This window comes from Uloborus diversus, chromosome 9 (genome assembly GCF_026930045.1).
Source record: "Uloborus diversus isolate 005 chromosome 9, Udiv.v.3.1, whole genome shotgun sequence".
Classification (NCBI taxonomy): Eukaryota; Metazoa; Arthropoda; class Arachnida; order Araneae; family Uloboridae; genus Uloborus; species Uloborus diversus.
The window spans coordinates 69165382-69189273 of record NC_072739.1 but is presented as its reverse complement, the minus strand read 5'-3'; the positions used below and the strand labels follow the sequence as shown (position 1 = coordinate 69189273).

At 35.5% G+C, this 23892-nt stretch overlaps 1 protein-coding gene across 1 annotated transcript in view; it reads left to right on the top strand.

Moving 5' to 3' along the window:
- Positions 1-4560: 4560 nt before the first annotated feature.
- The window catches only part of LOC129230302 (uncharacterized), a 42022-nt gene continuing 22690 nt past the window's right edge, over positions 4561-23892 (top strand). Inside the window, exons 1-3 of the mRNA XM_054864700.1 lie at positions 4561-5065; positions 5126-5182; positions 5345-5641. Of these exons, the coding sequence (XP_054720675.1) occupies positions 4561-5065; positions 5126-5182; positions 5345-5641 (859 nt within the window). The remainder of the gene's footprint in view (positions 5066-5125; positions 5183-5344; positions 5642-23892) is intronic.

The window sequence follows — 23892 nt, the reverse complement described above, 5'->3', positions numbered from 1 at the left end:
CAAGAACAGAATGGACTGAAAAAAAGAAGACTGGAGGAAAGGAAAAAAATGTTGGGGATCCCTCCAAGGAAAAGTATCAGTTCTTCTGACATTCAAGCTCCATCTACATATACTGCAAAAGAAACAAGGAAAAAGAAAATCCAAAAATATGATCGATGATATCGATCGCATGATTCAACGTATGGAAAAAGAAGAGGAAGAAGAAATGGTGGAAGAAGTTGCCTTGTTAGAAACTTTAGACGAATAGTGAAAAAAGTTGGTAAATTTTGTGTGGTGAAATATGATGGCAAACTGCATCCCAGCAAAATAGTTGGCTTTGACAAAGAATCTACTTCAGTATCAACGATGCAAAAAAGACTCAAATTAAAAATAAAATAATTCAAAATTATTATCTGGGATGAATGCACTAAGGTCATTAAGCGTTCACTTGAAGCTCTCGATAGAACGCTTAAAGACCTAAATAAAAATTTCACACTGTTCGGTGGTTTTCTGCTGCTGTCCGGTGATTTTAGACAGACAATGCCGGTTATTCTACGTGCGACATATGCAGACGAAATTAATGCACGCTTCAAAGAATCATACTTGTGGCGAAATGTCACTAAATTACATCTTACCACAAATATGCGAGTTCAGCTTCAAAATGACATATTAGCATCAGCATTCTCCGAACAATTACTGGCAATCGAAAAACTCAATTACATAAAAAGGCATAGTGCATTAGACTCTCAGACAATTTTTGTAATATGGTGGGTGTTGGCTACCAGAGATGTTTTAATGGAAAGTATATTTTCAAATTCACACTAACCATGAGTGGCTACATGAGCGAGCTATTTTCGCCGAAAAAATATAGATATTGACGAAAATAATTTTAGATATAGCAGTCATTGCCTGGTAATAAAAATGGTATTCAAATCGATTGACACTGTTGTCGATTCCAAAGAAGTGGTAAACTATCCTGTTGAATTCTTGATTTCACTGGATTTACCAGGAATACCAACACAAAACCATCGATTAAAAAATGGTTAACCAGCTATTTTACTTCGAAATTTAAATGCACTAAAGCAGTGCAATGGCAAGCGATTGGTCATTAAAAAAGTCATGGAAAACTTTCTTTAAGCTACCATTTTATCCGGCAACATTCAAGGTGAAGATGTTTTTCTACCACGGATCCCATTAATCCCTTCAGACTCACCGGTTCAATTACACGCTTGCAATTTCTATTTCGCATGGAATTTGCAAATGACCATTAATAAGTTGCAGGGTCAAACTATGTCTGTTGCAAATTATGCTAATTTCTTCAGATGGCGCTGCTACGCAGCCTATATAAGAAAGTGTGATTCGTCTGTTTTTTTTAGTTGTTGTTGTTATTGTAGTTCTGTTGTCCAGATAAGCGTTATCGATAAAATAAAGTATGGTTAAGCCAATAAGAGTCTAGTTTCTTGCAAGTAAGAACTGAATCGTAAAATGATCAATAGATTTTGGTGCATCGAGCCGAAAAGAATTGCTATCGCATTGGTGGGGTGAGTATTTAACAATTGGTTTGGAAAATAGTAGGTTGTAATTTTAGTTGAGTTTAAAATGGCAGAAGGGGGAAAAGATTATACAAATATTGTTGCTGAAACAGATAATGTTGAAAGGTTGAAAAGAAGGAGAATTAGTCAGCGAGGGCAAGTTACTAGGCTAGTGGGAAATATAGAGTCTTGTTTGGATAATCCGAACATCTGTTTAGATGTGTGTCAAGCATTATTAGAACAACTGTTGATAAAAGATGAAATTTTAACTGGTTTAGACGTTGAATTAGAAAATAGTTTAGAATTAGACGAAATTGATTTTGAAATACAACGTATTGATGAATATAAAGAAAAAATAATTATCGTTAAAATCAAGTTGCAAAATAAAATTAAATCTCTTACAAATACGAACGATACAGTTAATTTGAGGAATAGTAGTTCAGAGCCATGAATTTTGCCTAAATTACCAAAATTAACAATTGCAAAGTATTACGGTGATCCGGCAAATTATTTAGATTTTTGGAATCAGTACGAAAGTTCAATTCACAACAATCCGTCTCTCTCAGATGTTGATAAATTCTCGTATTTGAAATCTTTGTTAGGCGGAAGAGCACTTGCTTGTATCAAAGGATTCGCATTTTCGAGTGAAAATTACAAAGAAGCAATTAAATTGATTAATAGCACTTTCGGACAAAAAGATGTCTTAATTAGTGCGCATACTTATAATTTACTAAATTTAAGTCCATTAAAAAACTCGAACAATTTAGCAGGATTGCGTAATTTGTATTTCGAATGCCAAACGCAAATCCGATCCCTTGAGTCTTTAGGAATCAAATCTGACAATTATAGTACGCTTTTATCAACTATTGTAATAAAACTTTTTCCTTCGGATTTAGCATTAGAATTCAGTAAAAATCACCCAGATAGTAGTCATTCTTTGGATGAGTTAATGTTATTTTTGTATACTGCAATAAATGCTAGGGAGAAAACTTCGCACAATTAGCCCTTCAGAAACTAGTGCTTATAGTAAGGGAAGCAAACGAAATTTTTCATCGAAACAATACGGTGTAGATAAGTTTCAAAGAAACAGCTCTTCAGCTACGGAATTGGTTGTTTCGACAGAATCTGATACTTGTGTCTTTTGTAACGTTTCAAATCATAAATCGGAGCAATGCAGCTCACTAACATTGGATGAAAAAAGAAATAGGTTGATTAGCTCAAATCGATGTTTCTTATGTTTACAAAAAGGTTGTCGAATTAGATTTTGTAAAAGCGGAAAAGTTTGCACGTTGTGTAGTAAACGTCATAATCAAGCTATTTGTTTCAAACAAGAAAATAAGAGGGTAGGTCAAAATGAAAATAAAATTCGTAGTGCTAACAAATCCGAAGTAATCGTAAATATTAGCGAGACTATTTCTAATTATATAGCGGATAAAGAGAAGCAAGGTGTATTATTGCAATGTATTAAAACAGAAATAATCGAGAAAGATTCTTCTGAAGTAATTTTTGGTATTTTCGATAATGGTTCTGAAAATCTTTCATTTGCAAAAATATTTCAAAGAAATTAGGTTTAAAAGTATTAGGTACAGAAAACTTAAGTATATTTTCATTCGGATGTAGTATTCCAAAGCAACAAGTTTGCAAAAGGGTCGAAGTGAATTTAAAGAATTTAGTAGATGAGTCTAGATGTAGTATTGAAGCATTAGAAATCGATGAAATCTTGAAGGGAATGATAAGTTTACCTAATGAAAATATATGGAAAGATTTAAACTCGATGGGTTACACTTTAACATACAGTGTGGATGAGCTAACGTGTAATAAGAAAATATCTATGCTTATAGGAGTAGATAATTATAGGAATTTAGTTCATAAAACTGAGCGATTAAATTCGTCTTTGGTGGCGATAGAAACAGTCTTAGGTTGATTAAAATGTCAGTAATCCAACGTTATTAAGCACAAAACTTGCAAATGATTGCAGACACGTGTTTCGGTGTTACAAGGAACACCTTTTTCAATGCAAAGAAGTGTGAGCTTTTGGATGAAAAGTCAGACTTTTCATCCAAAAGCTCACACTTCTTTGCATTGAAAAAGGTGTTCCTTGTAACACCGAAACACGTGTCTGCAATCATTTGCAAGTTTTGTGCTTAATAACGTTGGATTACTGACATTTTAATTTTTCAGCACAAAGGTATTTATTCTTTATTTAGTCTTAGGTTGGTCTGTACAGGGAAATTTAGACAGTAATACGTTAACTTCAGTGAATTTAGTCCTTCATTCAGATGATTCTATTTCGTCTGAATTGAAACGATTTTGGGAATTGGAAAGTTTAGGTATACGGGAAATGAAAGCGAATGTTCTCGGTGTTAGGGAAAAGGAAATCTTGAATGATTTCAGTAATTCTATTCAATTTTCAAATGGGAGATATTGTGTGGAGTTGCCGTGGAAACCAGAAATGAAGGAAAAATTAGCCGATAATAAGAAAAATGCAGTTAGGCGTTTTCAGGGGTTGATTAAAAGGTTTGGGAATAGTCCTCCATTTCTTGAAACTTATAAGGGAGTGATTGATAGCTATCTTGGAGAAGGCATAGTCGCAGTTCCGTCATTAGATAGGCTGTCATCTAATCAGGGATTTTACTTGCATCACCATGCGGTAATTCGTGACGACAAACCTTCGACACGTTTGCGAATTGTGTTCGATGGCTCTGCTCATGAGGATGGACAGTTTTCACTAAATGAATGTCTTTTTAAAGGACTCAATTTATATCCAAATCTTTTTGAGCTGTCGCTAAAATTTCGGCAAAGTAAAATAGCATTTACTGCTGATATAAAACAAGCATTTCTACAAATTGAGATATCCGATTCGGACAGAGATTTTACTCGATTTGTTTGGAAGAATGATTTAAAAGCAGAAGAAATGAATGTGCTTCATTTTAATCGCGTTTCATTTGGACTAAAATCTAGTGCGTACCTCCTATCTGCAACCCTGAAATATCATTTTGAGAGACTTCGTGAACAATATCCTAGCACTTGCGAACTATTGTTAAGCTCCATGTACGTTGATGACCTGATTGGGGGTCGAGAAAAAGTAAATGAAGCCTTTCAGACTTGTATTGAAAGCATAAAAATTCTGAAAGAAGCTGGCATGGTGCTTTGCAAATGGAAGACTAATTCGCGCGAATTAATTTCTCTGATGAAAGAAAACAATATTGACTGTGAACAATCCGACATTAGACTCCAGCAGTATGATTCTTCTACGAAGGTGCTGGTTCTTATTTGGGATCCAGGAGAAGATGTTTTCAGGTTCTGTATGAAAGAGCTATCTCGAATTCTAACCTACCGTATCAGCACAAAGCGGTTCGTTCTGCAAGTAGTGGGTCGTATTTACGATCCTATAGGATTTCTCGCGCCTTATATCATAATTGTGAAGTGTATTCTTCAAGAAATTTGGAGTTCCGGTGTTGATTGGGACGAAGAGCTGCCGAAACCATTGGACCACAGGTGGCAGATGTGGTGCAATGATGTTGAGAACTTGAACACTGTAAAGATACCCAGATGTTATCTGTATGAGTTAAAAACTGATATTTTTTTTAATTTTGAAATTCATTCTTTTTCAGATTCATCTGTTTCTGCTTATGGTACTGTATTATATTTACGTGCCGTTGCACAAGATGGTAGAATTGTTACTAGTTTTATTTGTTCTAAAAGCAGAGTAGCACCCCTTAAATCCCTTACATTACCACGATTAGAATTAATGGGTGGATTATTGTCAGCAAGATTAGTAAAGCAAGTAAGTGATTGTTTAAAATTTAATATAAAATGTTTTTATTGGACAGACTCGACTATAACACTTTGTTGGGTCAAAAGTAATTCTTGTAAATATAAGCAATTTGTAAAAAATAGGGTTGAAGAAATTCAAGGGTTAAGTGATCCTAGTATGTGGTTCCATTGTCCTGGTAAACAAAATCCCAGCGATATAGTTAGCAGAGGCATGTATTCAGGAGACCTGGCAAAAAATAGTTTGTGGTGGAACGGACCACAATGGTTACGACAACCATCTGAGTGTTGGCCAAACATGAGTACAGAAGTTAAACATGATGTCGGAGATCTTGAGTTTCGTAAAGAGTTTGCAAGTACTGTACAAAATAGTTGTGTTGTAAATCCTCCTAAATATTAATTAGATTTAAATAAGTATAGTAGTTTGACAAAAGTGTTAAGAATAACTGTGTTTGTTAAACGATTTATTGCTAAATTGAAAAAACATGTATCAAATACAGGAACTATTTCTGCAGTTGAAATGAAAGACGCAGAAGATTCCTGGATTCAGTTTGAACAAAATGTTGTCTATTCTTCGGAATTACAATGCATTAAAAATGATAAGCAAATTTCTAAAACTTCTAGTCTTTTTAAATTAGCTCCCTTTTTAGATGAAAATAGTATTCTACCCGTAAAGGGTAGACTGGAAGAAAGCCAGTATTCAATAGATGAAATTCATCCTATAATTTTACCAAAACAATCTAAATTAACTGATTTGTTAATTATTAGGGAGCACAACAAGATATTTCATGGTGGGGTGTCTGCTACCCTTGCCAGAATTAGACGTAAATTTTGGATTCCGAAGGGTAGACAAGTTGTAAAAAAGGTTATAGGGAGATGTTTAATTTGTAAAAGGTACTCCTTAAAACCGGCAAAACAAATAACGGCGCAACTGCCGCAAAATCGCATAATTGATACTCCTCCCTTCAGTGTGACAGGAGTGGATTTCACTGGTCCAGTTTTTGTTAAATCTGAAAAAAGTAGCCCTCAGAAATCTTACATAGCCTTATTTACTTGTATTGTAACAAGGGCAATTCACCTTGAATTAACATGGCAATTCATAGTCCCTCATGCTCCATGATGGGGTGGATTTTATGAAAGGTTAATGAAAAGTGTCAAAGATCCATTGCGAAAAACCCTTGTCAGAGCGCTCCTTAATTTTGAGGAAATGTCAACTACTCTTTCGTGTATAATTTATTATGTGTGTAAATTTATTCTATTATTTGAAGTATTAACAAATTTGTTAAATTGGATACTATTTGTTGATTTAATATGAACATTTTAATTCTATGAGTTTGTAAAATTTAAGTTTGCAACACATTCAATTAGAATTAAGATTTCAGTTATTATTTGAACTTTTATGTGTACAGTGTACAGGTGGGGTGTGTTGCAAATTATGCTAATTTCTTCAGATGGCGCTGCTACGCAGCCTATATAAGAAGCTTGATTCGTCAGTTTTTTTGGTTGTTGTTGTTATTGTAGTTCTGTTGTCCAGATAAGTGTTGTCGATAAAATAAAGTATGGTTAAGCCAATAAGAGTCTAGTTTCTTGCAAGTAAGAACTGAATCGTAAAATGATCAATAATGTCAATTTGTGGATTGGATCTGGTAAATCAATGCTTTTTTCATGGCCAATTATACGTTGCGCTTTCGAGGGTTGGTACACCATAAAGTTTGTTCGTTTAAATTCCTCAAGAATTAACAAAAAATATTGTTCATCACAAAGCATTAAAATTAAATATATGTTTAAAAAAATTACTACAAGCTTTACACCTGGAAATTGCTCTAAAAGCTAAAAAGTAATTTTATTCTTTGAACAACATCAATATTACTTTTAAAACATAACTCTTTGAAATAGGGCAAAAACGATGGCTTAAATTCTGTGTTATATTTTTCAGAAAAATTGTTCGACATTAAGAACGAAACCTCAATACCATTACACAAATATTTTGTAGTAAATGTAATGTATGAAAAAACTGTTTAAAAACTTGGGTCCATTAACATTTGTATTTAATTTGAATTTGTAATTGAAATAAGATTACGTATGGTTTCATCTATTAATTTTATGCCGACTTCTTCGTTAAAAATTATTTGTATTTCATTCTTTTTTTTTTTGTGAATCTGGAGGCATTGCAGTGCCCCCGCCAAGTCGAGCATAAGGAAGCCAAAGAAAGGCAGAGCCGTACTATTCTTTTCACGAAGCAACTCACGGCACTTTCGCCACCCCTGTAATTTCCTTGTGGGTAAAGCCTGGTTTTTTAGTGATGAACAGAACATGTGATCAGGAACTATTCTTGTAAATTTCGTTCCATTTATGCCAGTGGTTCACGAGTTATTGCCAGTCGGAGTTCGTGATTTTTTGTCACTGACAGATGATGAGGGGGGGGGGAATCATTAAAATTTTAAGGTTACTTCTAGCAATCACACAAGTTTGAAATTTTTAATTCACTTAGTATTCAGCATGCAATAAAAGGAAAAATTGAAACATTCTAAAATTTCAGTAACGCAGTTTATGTATTTTTTGCACTGCCATTTCCTGAGAGCTGAAGTAAGTTATACAGTAGAACCTCGGTATAACGACCCCACGATACAACGATCCCTTCGTTAGAACGACCATCTTAAAAAGTCCCAATTATTTTACCATAGGAATAATGTTGATTTTGAATCATTACAACGACCCCAAGCGTATTATTTTTCGTTAGAGTGACCGCCAATTTTAGTCCGCAAAACTCATGAGCAAGTGGGGTATTGCTATTGTACTGTGGTGGAATTTCAAGAAACCTCTACTTCTCTCCTTTTGTTTGCTTAAAGGAGGGGAGGGGCATGACGAAAAGGGGAAAACTAAAGACCAGAGGGAAGGGAGGAGTAGTAGTCGCAGGCATTTCCGAGAAACGAGTTGTCAGAACGGACATTCTTCTCGTTCCCAGTTGGTCGGAGACTGCATGTCCGGGAACATGACGTGAGGCGGGGTTGCAGAGGGGACGTACGTCACTCTTCTCTCTTTACCTAGTTTTAGAAATTCCTATTGCACTGTTCACTCGTTAAAATGGATAAGCGAAATCAAATTTCTATAGATGTTAAGTGCAAGATTTTGGCCGCGGTCGATGAGAATAAATGTCCAAAAGCTGAAATTGCGAGACAGTTTGATATCCAAAAAAACACGTTATTCACGATCCTCAAAAACAGAGATCAAATTTTAGCAGCGAATGATGCAGGTGTCTCAAAATCCAGAATGCATGCACGAGAGGGAAAATTCCCGCTTTTAGAGAAAGCCTTAGTGGAGTGGCTCAAAATGATGCGGTTTTGCAATACTCCAATAGATGGAAATGTCTTAAAAGAAAAACCTCCACTCAAAGCCAATGCGTCTTTAACAAGCCTCTTGGCTACATATGTTCCTTCCTTCATGTTTTCAGTTTCTTTTTTTTTTATTAATTGAGAAACCACGTTCCACACTAGCTTGTCCGTGGGAAAGAAGCAATAGTCTTTTTATGACCCCCCACAGCAGTCTATACTCATCCGTGCACAAATGATTCATCAAAAACACATCTAACCGTTGTGTTGATACATCGGAACTTTTAAACGATTCATCATTTGCCACTGAATTTAAAAGTTCCGAAAGAATTAGGTCGCAATCATCTTCATTTATTTTTTGCACCGAACTAACTCCTTCAGAATGATGCTCATTTTTTTGTGACAACTGTCACTATTTTGATATATCCTCCTTGGATCTAAGGAGGATAAACATCTCACAAATTGGTTGGACAATGGTGACTTCTCAGAGATCATAGGGTTTCATCAAACAGAATGCCGTAGTCTCCTGATGTGCTTACACTTTCATAAACTTTGGACTTGAAATATGGTGCTAAGCCAAAGCACAAGTAATATGATGCTTTGTTGGAAGCACACGAAAAAGATTTTGCAATTTCACTGTCGCTAAACAACTCTCGAAATATGTCTCCCACATCTTGACACGAGTTAAAGGAGAAATTACTTTCTACACATTTCAAAATCCATCTTACTTCTGCAGAAGTAGTGTCAGCATTCAAATTAAGAGCTCTTGCTGCATTAGTAGTCGTAGACTCCAATTCCAAAGGTGGTGCGACTTCTTGGACCACGGTTGTGACAGTCTCTTGGGATGTGGAAGCGCCATGTACAGGTGAATCATGACCTGGTGCAATTTCTTGTATGTAGTCCTTTATGGCCGACAACTTATGGCTTTTCAAAAGATCCTTATGATTTTGTCCTGAAAGTAAACGAAAACTTAAGACCAAGGGATTCCTCAATATGTATCATATTAATTTTGAAAATAATCATGATTTTCATATTTTTGATATTTGTACTTCAAAGTATCACATTTGCAAAAAATTAACCAGTGATGCTGTCTGGGGACCAGTATTTATTCATGTTAACTGGTCCAAAGGACCAATAAGATTTTTCAATAATTTCTAATGCTGACAAGTAATGGAATGAGATAGTTTCCCAAAATCAGACAGCTACCCACTCTTATTTGCTAACTTTCTGGTAAAAGTATATAAGGTTCAGTTTATATGTATAGTTAAAGTTAAAGAAGTACTTTAACCTTTTCATCTAATGATTATTTAACAAATATATTTGTAGCGAGTGCAGGGCTTAACTTGCCCTTTATCCGCTTTGGTTCGTTTTATAGATTTCGTAAACTCTTCTGATTAATTTTAAGATCTTTTACTTACACACATTCTCTAATCTATGTACAATATATACACAAGAAACAGCTTAAAGCATAACGCACAACATGAAACAGATCAACCACAGGTCAGAGCCAGCGCACAACACCGCTGCTCTCTCTCAGACCTCAGTCATCTCTCTCTCAAACCTCCCTTCGTTCCTTCGCACCCGAGCACCAGGATGAAGTAATCGTGCGACCAGGAGAGAGGGGTCGAGAAATGTCTCTGTTGGGGTGCCGGACACTACACCTCCCCCCCCCCCAAGATTGTGATTATCACTGCAGTCGAAAATCACCATCTGAGAATTAATAGTTCGGCAATCCCAACATACACACATAGTAATTACACTCACCGAATTACTAGCACTTTACATTACAATACAAGAAAAATACAATATCAAAAATCCTCTCCTGTAATAATCACATATGTAAAATTTTAACAGATACTAAAATTTACCTTCAAAAAATGCTAACATATTTTCTTGATGACATGCAATAAATTACCTGATTAGCATAAATTAACATAATACAACTCTGTATTTTTTCAGTCGACGTACTTAAAGTCTATTTTCATACCTGTAAAATAAACTAACACACGAGAAGTAAGTTCTGAGTTTTGAAATATTATAGCACACAGTAAGAAATTGTCACTATCATAACTAATGTTCAAATTAGTCCAAGTTCGTTAGTTAGTTCAAGTTCTAAATTAATCCACAGGTAACCGTGATAAGGCATCTGCATTTCCAAGTTTGGCACCTGGGCAGTGTCAGATTGAAATTTCGTATCTCTAAAGTGCCAATGCCCAACGTTGCACTTTAGCTGATTGAGGAACTCCCTTGGTAATAAATGTCAGAGGGTCATGATCCGTTATCAGCTCTATGTGAGCTCCAAAAATCCAGGTTTCGAACTTCCGAAGGCTCCAAATGACGGCATAGGCCTCTCGCTCTACAGTAGGCCATGCTTGCTGCGTCGCGTTCAACTTTTGGTTAGCGAAGCTGATGGGACGTAGGTCTCCTTCGTCATCACGTTGCGATAGACAGGCTCCAATCGCATATGCAGAGGCATCGGATTGAATGACGTACGGCTGATCCAACTTAGGTGTAAACAGCTTAGGTGCGTCACATAACGCATTCTTCAGGCTTTGGAAACAGCTTTCGTGAGACTCTAACCATGGAATATCTTCTTGTACACCTTTCTTTGTGAGTTCTGTCAATGGATATACTAATTTTGAATAACCATCTATGTACTTTCTGTAATAGCTACAAAGTCCTAATACACTTCTTAATTGCGTCTTTGTTTTGGGGGTTGGTAGCTTCTTGATTGCTGAGAGTTTTTCTGGATCCGGCTCGTGCCTGCCTGATCCAATCACGTGACCTAAATATTTCACATTGTTTTTGGCAAACACACATTTCGTCACGTTAACTGTGAATCGCAATTCTTCTAATTTCTTCAATATTAAATCGAGATGCACTAAATGTGTTTTCCAATCTTGAGAGAAAACTGCGATATCATCGATATATGCTTTACAATATTCTTGGTGGTCACTTAAAGCTGAGTTAATCGCGCGCTGAAACGTAGCGGAAGCGTTTTTAAGACCGTAAGGCATGACTTTCCAACGATATTGGGCTCTGTGTGTTTTAAATGAAGTCAAGTCTCGACTTCCTTCTTCAAGCGGTATCTCCTAATAGCCTTTTAAAATGTCTAAGGAAGTTATTACATTCGCCTGTCCGATGCTATTAAGTCATCGACATTTTGCATAGGAAAATCGTCTTTCTTCGTTGCAATATTCAAAGATCTAAAATCTACGCAGAGTCTTATTGATCCGTCTTTCTTGTTGACACATACTACTGGATATGCAATCTCCGCGTCACTAGGCTCAATTAAATCAAGGCGTTCTAATTCCTTAATTTGTTCGTCTACTTTTGTTTTTAAATTTTCAGGAATACGGTAAATGTAAGGCTTCTTCCTCGTAACTCCTTCTGCAAGTCTTATTTTATGCTCCGAAACTCGAGCAATTTGTAATTTCCCTGAGAACACATCACCGTGTTACTGGAGAACTTCTATTAATTGCTCTCTTTCCTCAGTATGTAGATGACTCAAGTCTAACTGAGACATAAGATCAGGTCCATCCGATCTTTGACTTGGCGCTTCATAGATGTCTCCGAATTCATTATCTTCGTCAAAGACCACTCCGATAGTTTGAGCGCGAGGATAATATTTCTTCATTTTGTTCACGTGCACATGACGAATGCTCCCATCGGATAGTTTCACTTTGAAGGAATGCTCCGAACAACACTCTACCACTATGCCAGGACCCGTTCATCGTGCATATAATTTATTAGTCGAGTCGGGAATTAATAAAATTACCTGATCGCCTATATCGAATTTCCTGACCGATGAGCGTCGATTAAAATAATCCTCATATGACTTTTGCTTGCTCGCAGCTACTAAAGACGCTTGTTCTGCCGCCTTCTCTAAGTTAATTTTTAGATTTTCTAAATAGTCTACAGCGGATTCAGTTATATTTGTAGGGATATGTACTTCTCCCGCCCACGTAGATTTTAAGATAGCGAGTGGACCTTTAGCCTCCCTACCATACATCAATTTAAATGGTGATAATCCCGTTGTTCCATTTGGTACTTTCCTATAAGCCCATAGCATAAATGGTATTTGCTTATCCCAATTTGACGGATCCTCCCTTATTGCATGGTGCATCATATTTTTGAGAATTTTGTTCCACCTTTTCACCAAACCGTTACTGGCGGGATACCCTGGAGTTGATAAGCGTGGAGAACTGCCTATTCTCTTCATAAATTCCTGAGTTAAACTAGCTATAAAATTTCTACCACAATCACTAGCTATAATATTCGGAATTTTCCAGTACGAGTAAATATTTGAAGAAATGCATCGCATGTAGCTTTTGCAGTAAGTGATCTTAGGGGTACGGCTTCTGGCCAACGCGTATGCTGATCCATTAAGCATAATAAATAACGGTGCCCCCTTGCTGAAGGCGGACTGATTTCTCCAATTATGTCAATATTAACTACTTCGAAAGGTAAAGATGGCCTAACTACTGCAGTAATAGGTGCTCTATCTGAAATCTTATTTTCCTTTCTCAATTGACAACTCTCACATGTTTTGCAATATTCCTTTATTTCCTTTGCCATTTCCGGCCAATAAAAATTATAACGAATTCTTTCCTTCGTCTTCCGCATTCCCATATGACCTCTAAAAACAGATTCATGTGCTAAACGCAACACTTTCTCCCTCCTATTGTACGGTAACACCAGCTGCATCACTGTTTCTCCCAGAACCTTATCTTTGTGAAAAAGAATACCATCAATGCAACAAAAGTTTCCCTTTCCCCTCTGGAAATCTTTACGCATTCCCTCTAATGTGGGAAATCGTAATTGCTCTTCCTTCAACTTAGAAGACTCAGAATGGGATACAGATGCAACACTTTCACTTTCTAGCCCTTGGGATAATTTACGATCTCCACCACCCACTTGCGTTCTAGCCCGGTAATCATTTCCCACGCTCCCCGAGTGATAACAGGACAGCTGCGTTTCTCCTTCCTCCCCCTTAGACGAAAAAGACCCCTCGTATTCTGCCGGAGGGGCGTCTACTGTGTCATTTTCCTCCTCTTGAATGTCCGTTTCGAAAGTAAAAGTCGGATCGTTCGCGTTTATAAGCATTTGGTGAACATTTGGGAGTATTAAACAAGGCACATTTAATTTATCCGTTACAGCAGCAAGAATTTCAGTTTGCTCTAAAATACAATTGCCTGGACTGTCAGATTTTAGGGACACGAGAATTCTACACAATTTTGCTTCAAGTTCTTCCCCGAAAGCAGAAGTTAAAATTACTTTCCCTCGGCTGATTTCATTCAAATTTGGAATATATTCAGAATTCAAAATTGGAATCTGAGTTCCACTATCAATTATTGATTCAATTTCTTGTCCATCAATTACAATATTTGCGTACTGCAATGGTTGAATCGTTATTTGAGGCTCCAAAAATTTCGTTTCAACTTTGGCTGCCAAACATTCGTTGTTGTTTGTCTTGGGTTTAGAACTTTTATCCCTCGACGGGTGCTCATCAGAATTTCTAGATGACTTTTCATCCAAAAGCTCACACTTCTTTGCATTGAAAAAGGTGTTCCTTGTAACACCGAAACACGTGTCTGCAATCAATTGCAAGTTTTGTGCTTAATAACGTTGGATTACTGACATTTTAGCATTCCTTAGTTTTGCCCTTGTTATTAACATCTACCCTTCTATTCTTATCATTTCTTAAGTGAGGTGGGACGTATCTAGCATCTTTCCCAGAAGTGTGAGGTGTGTCTACATCAGTTTTGAAGTTACATCCCTCCGTGTAATTGGTTTTATGGAATGATTTGCCCTTAGATACAAAATAGGTATCACATTCTTTCCCCATTTGAACAGGTTTAAACCAATTTTCCCCCTGCCGTATGCCAATATGCATTTGCGTTTCCTGGTCCAGGGTTTCGTACAATTTGTCAGACACCATCAAATCTACAATGCTTTTGACATCATTACACTCCCTCAATTTTAAATAATACTCAAAAGTTGTTTTTAATCTAGATGCAAACTGTACATGAGTTTCGTTACTTTGTCGTTTAGCACGTTTGATATTTGCTAAACAAATTTGAGCAGTGGGCTCGAATTCTCTTAATACTATCGCTTTTATTGACTCATAACTTTTAATTTGTTCATCGTCGATATAAATTAATATATTCGCTGCCTTTTCCCCTAACAGATTTAGTAAAATCTCTGCTTTGTTTACTTCCTCAAAGTTCCTTTGCCACAAAAGCACGTTCTAAAGAGCTGAAAAACAAATTCCATAGCTCGGGCTTAGACGGACATGGAATTGTAAGTGACTTAATTGTTTTAATAATTTCATTCAAACTACTAGCAGCACTTTGGGCGGGCCCTAATTTTGTGGGATTTTGAGCATTTAAGATTTCAATTTGTTTCTGATGCTCCTCGCGTTCTTTCCTGTCTTCCACAGTGGTGACCAAAAATTCTTCTATAAATTCGTAAGTTTTCGATTTGGTAATGAGATCTTTTAAATCCACTATCTTTAGGTCGGGAGTAACATTTTACCCACATTCCTCAGCTACTAGCTTCAAATCTTCTTTCTTTAAACCTTTCACACTGAACATTTTACTTTTTAGAATTTAATCTTCTTGTTAGAATAATCAATGATCCCCCAAAACAGAACAATCAATAAGAGCTCACCTATCCATTTTGTCATCCTACCGGCTGCGCCAGTGTAGCGAGTATTAACTTGCCCACTGGCGCAGGGCTTAACTTGCCCTTTATCCGCTTTGGTTCGTTTTATAGATTTCGTAAACTCTTCTGATTAATTTTAAGATCTTTTATTTACACACATTCTCTAATCTATGTACAATATATACACAAGAAACAGCTTAAAGCATAACGCACAACATGAAACAGATCAACCACAGGTCAGAGCCAACGCACAACACCGCTGCTCTCTCTCAGACCTCAGTCATCTCTCTCTCAAACCTCCCTTCGCTCCTTCGCACCCGGCTGAAGTAATCGTGCGACCAGGAGAGAGGGGTCGAGAAATGTCTCTGTTGGGGTGCCGGACACTACAATATTTTTTAAGTTTCTTCTCAAATATGTGTGATTTTTTTTGCTATGTTTTTTAATTAATTTTTTTTTAATATTCATTTATATTTGTTGGAACAGTTATAAAATACGTCACTGACATACACACAAAAAATAAATAAGCAAACAAAGCAAAAATAAAAGAAATAATCTAACAAAATAAATAATTTATATAAAAAAATTAAAATAATCCCCCCCTCCCAACTTCTGATGGCACAACCTACGCCATAATTCCCTCCTGTGAGCACCCCTGAGAAAATATGATATTTTGTTATTTTTTTTTTCGATTTGCAACTTTTTGCAATTTTTTTTTTTATACTACTGTTAATTTCTTTTTAAAAAAAATAACCAAAAAATACTATACTCTTTACATTTATATGATCTATTAAACCATCATACCATGATGATGTATTAAACCATTAATAACATGAATTCCTATTTTATTTTATCTTCATAAAATTATTAGTAATGCAAAAATATTAATGTTGATGTTTAGTGCATAGTTAATATTTCACATAAATTTTTAAAAAATCGCCCTGACTGACAAATGCATATTTTATAATTCTAAACCATCACTGTAAAAGTAACTAACAAAAGAAGATTGAATAATCAGTTAATGCTAAAGTATTTCAACTAAAATTTATTAAGTTTAAAGTAAAATCACAATTCTGAAACACACGTTATAAATATCGCAACTTCTGTAATAAATAAACTATACTAATATAAAATATGCTTTAAATAACATTTTCATGATTTAATTGCGCATGATATTATACAGAAAATTTAAATACAATATCCAGTTCAATTCGTATCATTCACACCATATTTTTTAGCCAATATATAAAAAAAACACGTGTTTCAATGCTGCTAGGCCTATTTTTTGTTTCAATAAATATAATGTTTCAAATTAAGTAAAACATTTGCAGGGTGCAAAAAATTAAAATCAGATCAAATAGCATTCTTAAATAAATTGCATAAATAAAATAAAACCAAATATCTACCTTTATTGTGGGATCGCAAAGCGGCTTCTCCCATCTTGGAAATATCCAATTCTTTAGCACACACTCGGCAGAAGGCTTTGTTTTTCCATTTCCTCGTTGCAGCCAATCGCAATAATCTGCTTTTTCTAACCACAATACGTTAAACACGAATTTTCCCATTTTGAGGACCGACTCCGCACCAACGGCGCGAACCAGAACGAGCAGTCAATGCAATGACTAAATGCTAAAGTACTTTCTACCTCCCTCCACACATGCAAGAGAAAATACGGCCGCGCATGCGCTATTGATGGTTCTTATCGCAGCCGGTTTGCTGGAAAGTCACGTACGTGGTTCATTGGGAAAAGAGAAATTTTTGATTTTCGCCATCGGCAGTTTTCAAGGACTTTTCAAACTTTTCAAGGATTCCAGATGATTTTCAAGTACTTTCAAGGGCCCTTGAAATTCCAAATGAAATTGAAGGACTTTTGCATGGCCGCGGGAACCATGAAAAGCTAGAGTTTTTTCTGAAAAAATGGATGTTGAAATAGATTTCAGTGCTTCAAATGGATGGTTTGAGAAGTTCAAGGAAAGGCACGGACTCTCTTGTAAAAAGCTATGCGGTGAGAGTGCAAAAGTCAACGGATGGAGGAAAGAACAATTGAAAACTTTATAAGAAAAATATGAGCCAGACGACGTGTTAAATGCAGATGAAACGGCTCTCTACTACAAGCTGTTGCCTGATAAAAGTCTGGTACTAAAAAGTAAAGAAAATGCACACGGAGCAAAACGTTCAAAGCAGCGGTTGACAATTCTTCTTGTGGCAACCATGACGGGAACCGAGAAGTTGCCTCTTTTATTAATCGGAAAGTCTGCAAACCCAAGGTGCTTTGAGGGCGTGAAAACTTTACCGATTGAGTACAAAAACAACAAAAAAGCGTGGATGACTAGCGCTTTATTCGAAGAATGGATTCGAAAATTTGACCGGAAGATGGCTGCAAATAAAAGAAAGATTTTGCTGATTGTGGACAACAGCACTGCTCATCCCGCAATCGGCAATTTAAAAGCCATAAAATTGGAATTTCTCCCTCCTAATGTCACCGCAATACTTCAACCCTTAGATCAGGGACATTGCTTCAAATCCAACTATCGAAAAATGTTAGTCAGAAGCATGATTGCCGCTATGGAAAACAAGACGTACGATATTGATATCCTAGTTGCTATGCATCTAGTCAAATCAGTATGGAATGATGTTCCACAAAACACAATAGCACATTGTTTTCGTCATGCCGGCTTTAAGACGAAAGAAGAATTTCAGAAAGAGTTGGGAAATCAGTCAGTTGAATTCCGACCGTTGCCGGAACCTTTATCGCCCGGTTCTCCTGTAGATGAAACTCCAGACACTAATGAAATGACCCAGCACCTCAGTGTCAAATTTCCGGATCATCAATTATCTTTTGATGAGTATGCCGTGGTAGACGAAAATTTACAGTGCTGCGAGGAAAATTTGAATGAGGACGATTTTATTGCCCGTATTACCGGAAACGAAGAAATCTGAGATTCCGACGACGGAGAAGAAATCGTCCAAGTTTTTGAAGAAGTGAATGAAAAAGAAGCCTTCAATGCAATCAATGCCTTGCGTCAATATTTTGAAAGACAATTTAATTCTGAAGATTTCGTTCAAAATCTAACGGATATGGAATCAGTCATAATGAAAAATTCCCAAATGAACTTGAAACAGGCGTCAATCAAAGACTTTTTTTCAAAAATACAGTAATAGAACAAATAAATACTAGAAGTGTTCCCTAGGTATGTACTGTCGGATCATTTCTTTGCTCATTTTTTAAATTATTTTTTTCAATTCGTCACAACGACTTTTCGTTACGACGACCTTATGATGTTGGTCCCATAGGGAGTCGTTATACTGAAGTTCTACTGTATTTAGATTTGAGTTAGCTTTTATTTTAATGGAAACTAATAACTAGAAATACCATGCCAGCATAAAGACTAAAGGGAAACAAATTGGGCAGTGTTCTGTTTCTGATGTTCTGTACACTTTTCATTCTGTGCTAAATTATACCATTAATTTATGAGATATACGGTACAGATGTGATACCCCCCCCCCCCTCCCCCATTTGGCGACGTCCGATTTTTTGCACAAAATTGAAATATTTTTTCTCGCGAATGAGGCAATAATTTTTTAAGCATGGCATCCTGCCGAATATTTTAACCTGTGTTTGGCAACCCGAAGGCAATCCTAGATATGTTCAAACTTGATTAAGGTGATTCCGGGTGAGTTGCCCCACCGGTAGAGATGCCCCAGTTGCTGTAATTTCGAAACCCAACACTAGATGGATCTCCAAGTCTGATCACTATTTCAGTTGGATGTTGAAAGCTGTGCTGTGAAAATTACGTGAACTTATTTCTTCGTTTTCTGCTGTTACAGTAACATTTTAAGTAAGTACCATGTTTTTTCTACTGTGTTATAAGAGTGATGTTGCATTTTAAGGCTGGCACTTGTTAATAAGAATGAATTTTTATTCATCTAAGCTAAAAATCTGTAGTGCGAAGTTGATTAGTCGACTTCAGGCAATGTAACGCCATTTTTGCCGTCTTGTACTTTGGACTGCTGACAGGGCATCTCTCCTGTACAAAAAGGACAGACGCCCCAGCTTCTATTCGGGTGAGATGCCCCACATACAGTTTCAGCGACAAAACTCTTTTAAGTGTTTAAATTTTTAAATAGTATTTTTAAAATCATATAGTTTTTACAAATTGTGTAATGTGCGTAAATCGGTATATTTTTTAACTGAAAAAATATTTTTTGGAACTATAAATTTAGATTAACATTTATCAATAAAATTCAAAATATAGTTTTAAGCTTGATTAACGAAGTAATACATTTATTTAATATTCACACTTTTTATACTATTCACTTTCCTTTATCTAAGGGGCAAGATAAGTAACCGAAGTGTTAAGTTTATGAAGAAAATTAAAATAAAATATATTACTCTTTTTAATGAAACTAAGTTGTTTTATTTTTTAAATTATTCAAACTGATAGTGTTTATTCTAAAAATTAAATTAAACTTTGAAGTGCACACAAGTTTCCGTTTGGAAACTAAGACAGATAATTATTCAGACGGCTTGCTGGGCGTGAAACGGGTAATTAATTATAATAGTTTTTGTATGTCTTTTTTTTGCTAATGTATTGTTGAACTTTTTCAAATTTATTTTTCTGTGGTTAATAGTTAAATAGGTGAAATTAAATTTAACTAAACAAATGGACATATGTCTTACAAAGTATTTGTCGCAAGTTAACTACTAGGAAATTTTAACTTTTGATTTGAAATTAATTAAATTTGAAATTTATTGGTACAATGCTTCTTATTTGTTTTAGGCAAGATGCCTACAGTGTACAAAAGGAAAAAAACTGGAGCAGCTCGTGGGACCTAGACAGAAGACAATTTAAAAGAGGCTCTAAGGAGGCTAGAAGCAGGAGAAATTGGTGTCAATGAAGCTGCTAGATACTATTGAATTCCTTCTCGGACACTTCGTCGTCGAAGAAAAACAGGCAACAATATCAAAACAAGCTCTTTAGGACCACAAGGAGTGTTTGGAGTTGAAAACGAAAAACGTCTCGTCAAGCACATCCAACGTTTAGAAAAATGTGGATTTGCACCTGACAAAGAGACAATTAGAACACTTGCTTTTCAGTTTGCTGAAAAGCTACGTCTCAATCATCGATTTAATTTAGAATCAAGAATGGCTGGGTATGACTGGCTTTCATCATTTCTTAGAAGAAACCCAGAACTAAGTATTAGACAAGCCCAGGGCCTCTCTTTAGCAAGGGGGGAAGGTATTAACAAAGAAAGTGTTGATCATTTTTTTTAAAATTCTCTCGGAAGTGTTTGAGGAACATGAATTCTTTACAAGACCGGGAAGTATTTATAATATGGATGAAACCGGCTGTCAGTTAAATAACGTTCCAGGAAAGGTCGTAGCTACTAAGGGGGCAAAAGATGTTCATGTTTTGACGTCTACAGAAAGAGGAGAAAATATTACAGTTATTGCTTGTTGCAATGCAGAAGGACAATATCTCCCCCCTTCAGTTATTTTTAAAGGCGTTCGGGAAAAAAAAGAGTTTTCTGATGGTCTTCCACCTGGATCTATGGTGTTCATGAACGAAAAATCCTCATACATCAGCATAGATATTTTTTTCAGATGGCTTAAAGATGTCTTTGTTCCGAGAAAACCCCAAGGAAAGACTTTACTAATTCTGGACGGTCACGCATCGCACTTAAACTGTTATGACTTGCTGGAATTTGCAGACAACAATGATATTATAGTTGTCTGCCTGCCCAGCCATACCACACAAGCTCTTCAGCCTCTTGACCGGTCTTTTTTTAAGCCACTAAAACACTACTTTAAAAAGGAAGCAAGGAATTGGATTGTTAATCATCCAGGAAGGACCATTGGGAGAATACAAGCTGCAGAACTGATTGGTAGAGCCTGGAAAAGGGCAGCTTCTGTTCACACTGCTATTAATGGTTTTCGAAAGACGGGAATTTTCCCTCTGAACCAAGCAGAGATTCCAAACCACTTCTTTTCCATCAGTGAAGAAATGAAACCGACCTGTGAACAGTCCGAAAGTTCTAAATCATCTGACCTGACATCCACCCCGACAAAGTTATTGCACCAGATTTCACCTGTACCTAAGTTAGAGGAAAGATGCCGAAAAAGAAAGAAACAGTTGGCTATGGTTATTACATCCCAAGAACACATCAAAGAAAAAAAGCTAAAATCCGCTGCCAAATTAAGCAAAGCGTCAAAACAGCTGGTGATGGACACACCCATTGAAACCGGCGGAAGTGATCATACAAACAACTGCCTCGAATGTGAGGAGAACTATTATTTGACAAAAGAAACAGTAGACTGGATAAAGTGCGTAAAGTGCCAAAAATGGTTACATGAATCATGCACAATGTATGGTAATCTTTGCAATGTTTGCGGAAAAACAAAAGTTAGAGAAAATAAAAAGAAAAGTATTGTCTGAATAAAATTCCACTTATTTCGTAATATTTTTACATTATACTTTCTAAAATGTAATTTTGAAATTTTCATATATAGGGAAAAAAATGAAATATTTTGCAATAGTTTGAGTTTGATTATAAATTTTATATGTTGAGTATGAGAGTTTCATATTTTATAAATTAATGCTAAGGTTGTATTTTTCTTTTTTTTTTCGAAATAGCTTTCATTTCATGTGTTATAAACGATTGATTTTTTTAATAAACTATTGAGCATTGTTTAAACTTTTTATGTTTAAAAAATAACTGATTTTTACGGGTAGGGCATCTCTCCCGTGTGAGTGAGGCATCTCACCCGGAACTTCGGGAGAGATGGCCAAATGTAGTACTGTCACAATTTTATTTTTTCACTTAAAAAATGTACAATATTGTACAAAAAAACTACTTAGTATTAATAAACAATAACTATTTTGTATTTACCATAAACTTTCGTTGTCATTTTTAATACCCAATTTATATTAGAGCTCCTTTTTCCTTAAGGGGGGCATCTGTACCGGAATTACCTTATTTGTTATCAGTTTCACGCACAGGAGATACTCTTGTTTTTTCGTGCAATATACCTTACAGGAAAACTTATTTCGTATCAGTTTAAATTCAGTAGTTGTCTTTTGATGAATAAATATTAGAAAATGTCAGTTTCTTCAAACTTGAACGTTATTTAAAAGTAAACTCCAACTTGGTGTGCATCTGTAAGGTAGCCACTGTCATATATTGTTTTGTTTCAAACTGAGTGGGAGGATTTCTACCATAAAAAGGTAAGTTCTCTTTTTTTAGAATTAAAAAAAAAAAACTCACTTTCGAAATTCTTTGTTTTTACAAAATCTTGACGGTTTCTTGTAGTTTTTAACATTATTTTTACTGTATGTAAATTAATTTTCAAAAATAGTACGGTTATTTTATTCTTAAAGTTAATTCTTATCGATGCCACGAATAATTTCGACATATTCTATAAACGTGCCTTCTTTAGGTGCTGAATTTCTGAAAATAAGTTGACTCTAGCATTTTATTTAAAAATGAAGGTGTTATTTTATGTAAAATATAATAGGTATTTTAAAAGCATGTCTGCATAGCAAATTAATGTATGGTATTTTTGTATTGTTTATGTTTGGGATGTTCCGTTGAGACATTTCTACTTTTCATACATCGAAATTTGAGTAACTAAGCGTTTTTTTGTCTGAAATAGTTATTGATTTTGGGGATGTTTTCCGATTCATCGCAATTTGAATCGCTTTGCTCTGTTTTAGCAGAGTATGAAAAAAGTTTTTGTTAGATGAAATGCATGTTGGAAAATAGCTTTTATTTTTATTGGTACATGTTTCATTGGTGAGCTGTTGTAGTAATTTGTTAATTTAAGTATATTAAACATTTTCAAGTAATTTTTCTTTCTGTACAAAAACTTTCTAGTTTCTGGTATTTTTGAAGTGGATATTTGCGATGTTATTTGTTGTAGTTTTATGTTGTTTTATATATATAGTGTTCGGAAGTGCTTTGATCAAGTTTTTTATCAGAATTTTTCCTGTTGGCGTTAAAAAAAAGCATCGCTAAGAACGATGTATGACATATGTCGTCATACATCGTTTTCTTGGCGCCGACAGGAAAAATTCGCATAGAGTGGGGTATATGATATTAGTTCCAAATATACTATTAATGAGATGCTAGTGCCAAAAATACAGACAAGTCTTATTCGATTAGTAAAAAAATATAAATCAGCAATCACCAAACAAGGCTCAAATTTGTAGGAAAACTAAACACATGTTTTGGGGTTACAAGGACCCCTTTTTTTCAATGCAAAAGATGCACTGTAAGAGGCTTCCTTGTAACACTAAAGCCTATGAATACAGTTTTCCTGCAAATTCGCCTTTGTATGTTGTTTTATGTTCTCTTATTTTTCAAGCATAAAGGTATTTTTTATTCAGTTCTTAGTCTACTTATTTTGACTGTATAGCATTGCAGAGTAATAACAGAACTTGTTTGCAAACAAGCAATGCCCTCCAAGCAATACATCCCAGCAATGCAGCATTGCTGGGATGTTCATAAATAGCATTGCCAATGCTATAATTAAATTCGGTTGGATTTTTCACACTTTTATTTTATCAAAATATATTAGCTTTCTTCTCTCATAAAATGAAACACCAAACAAAATT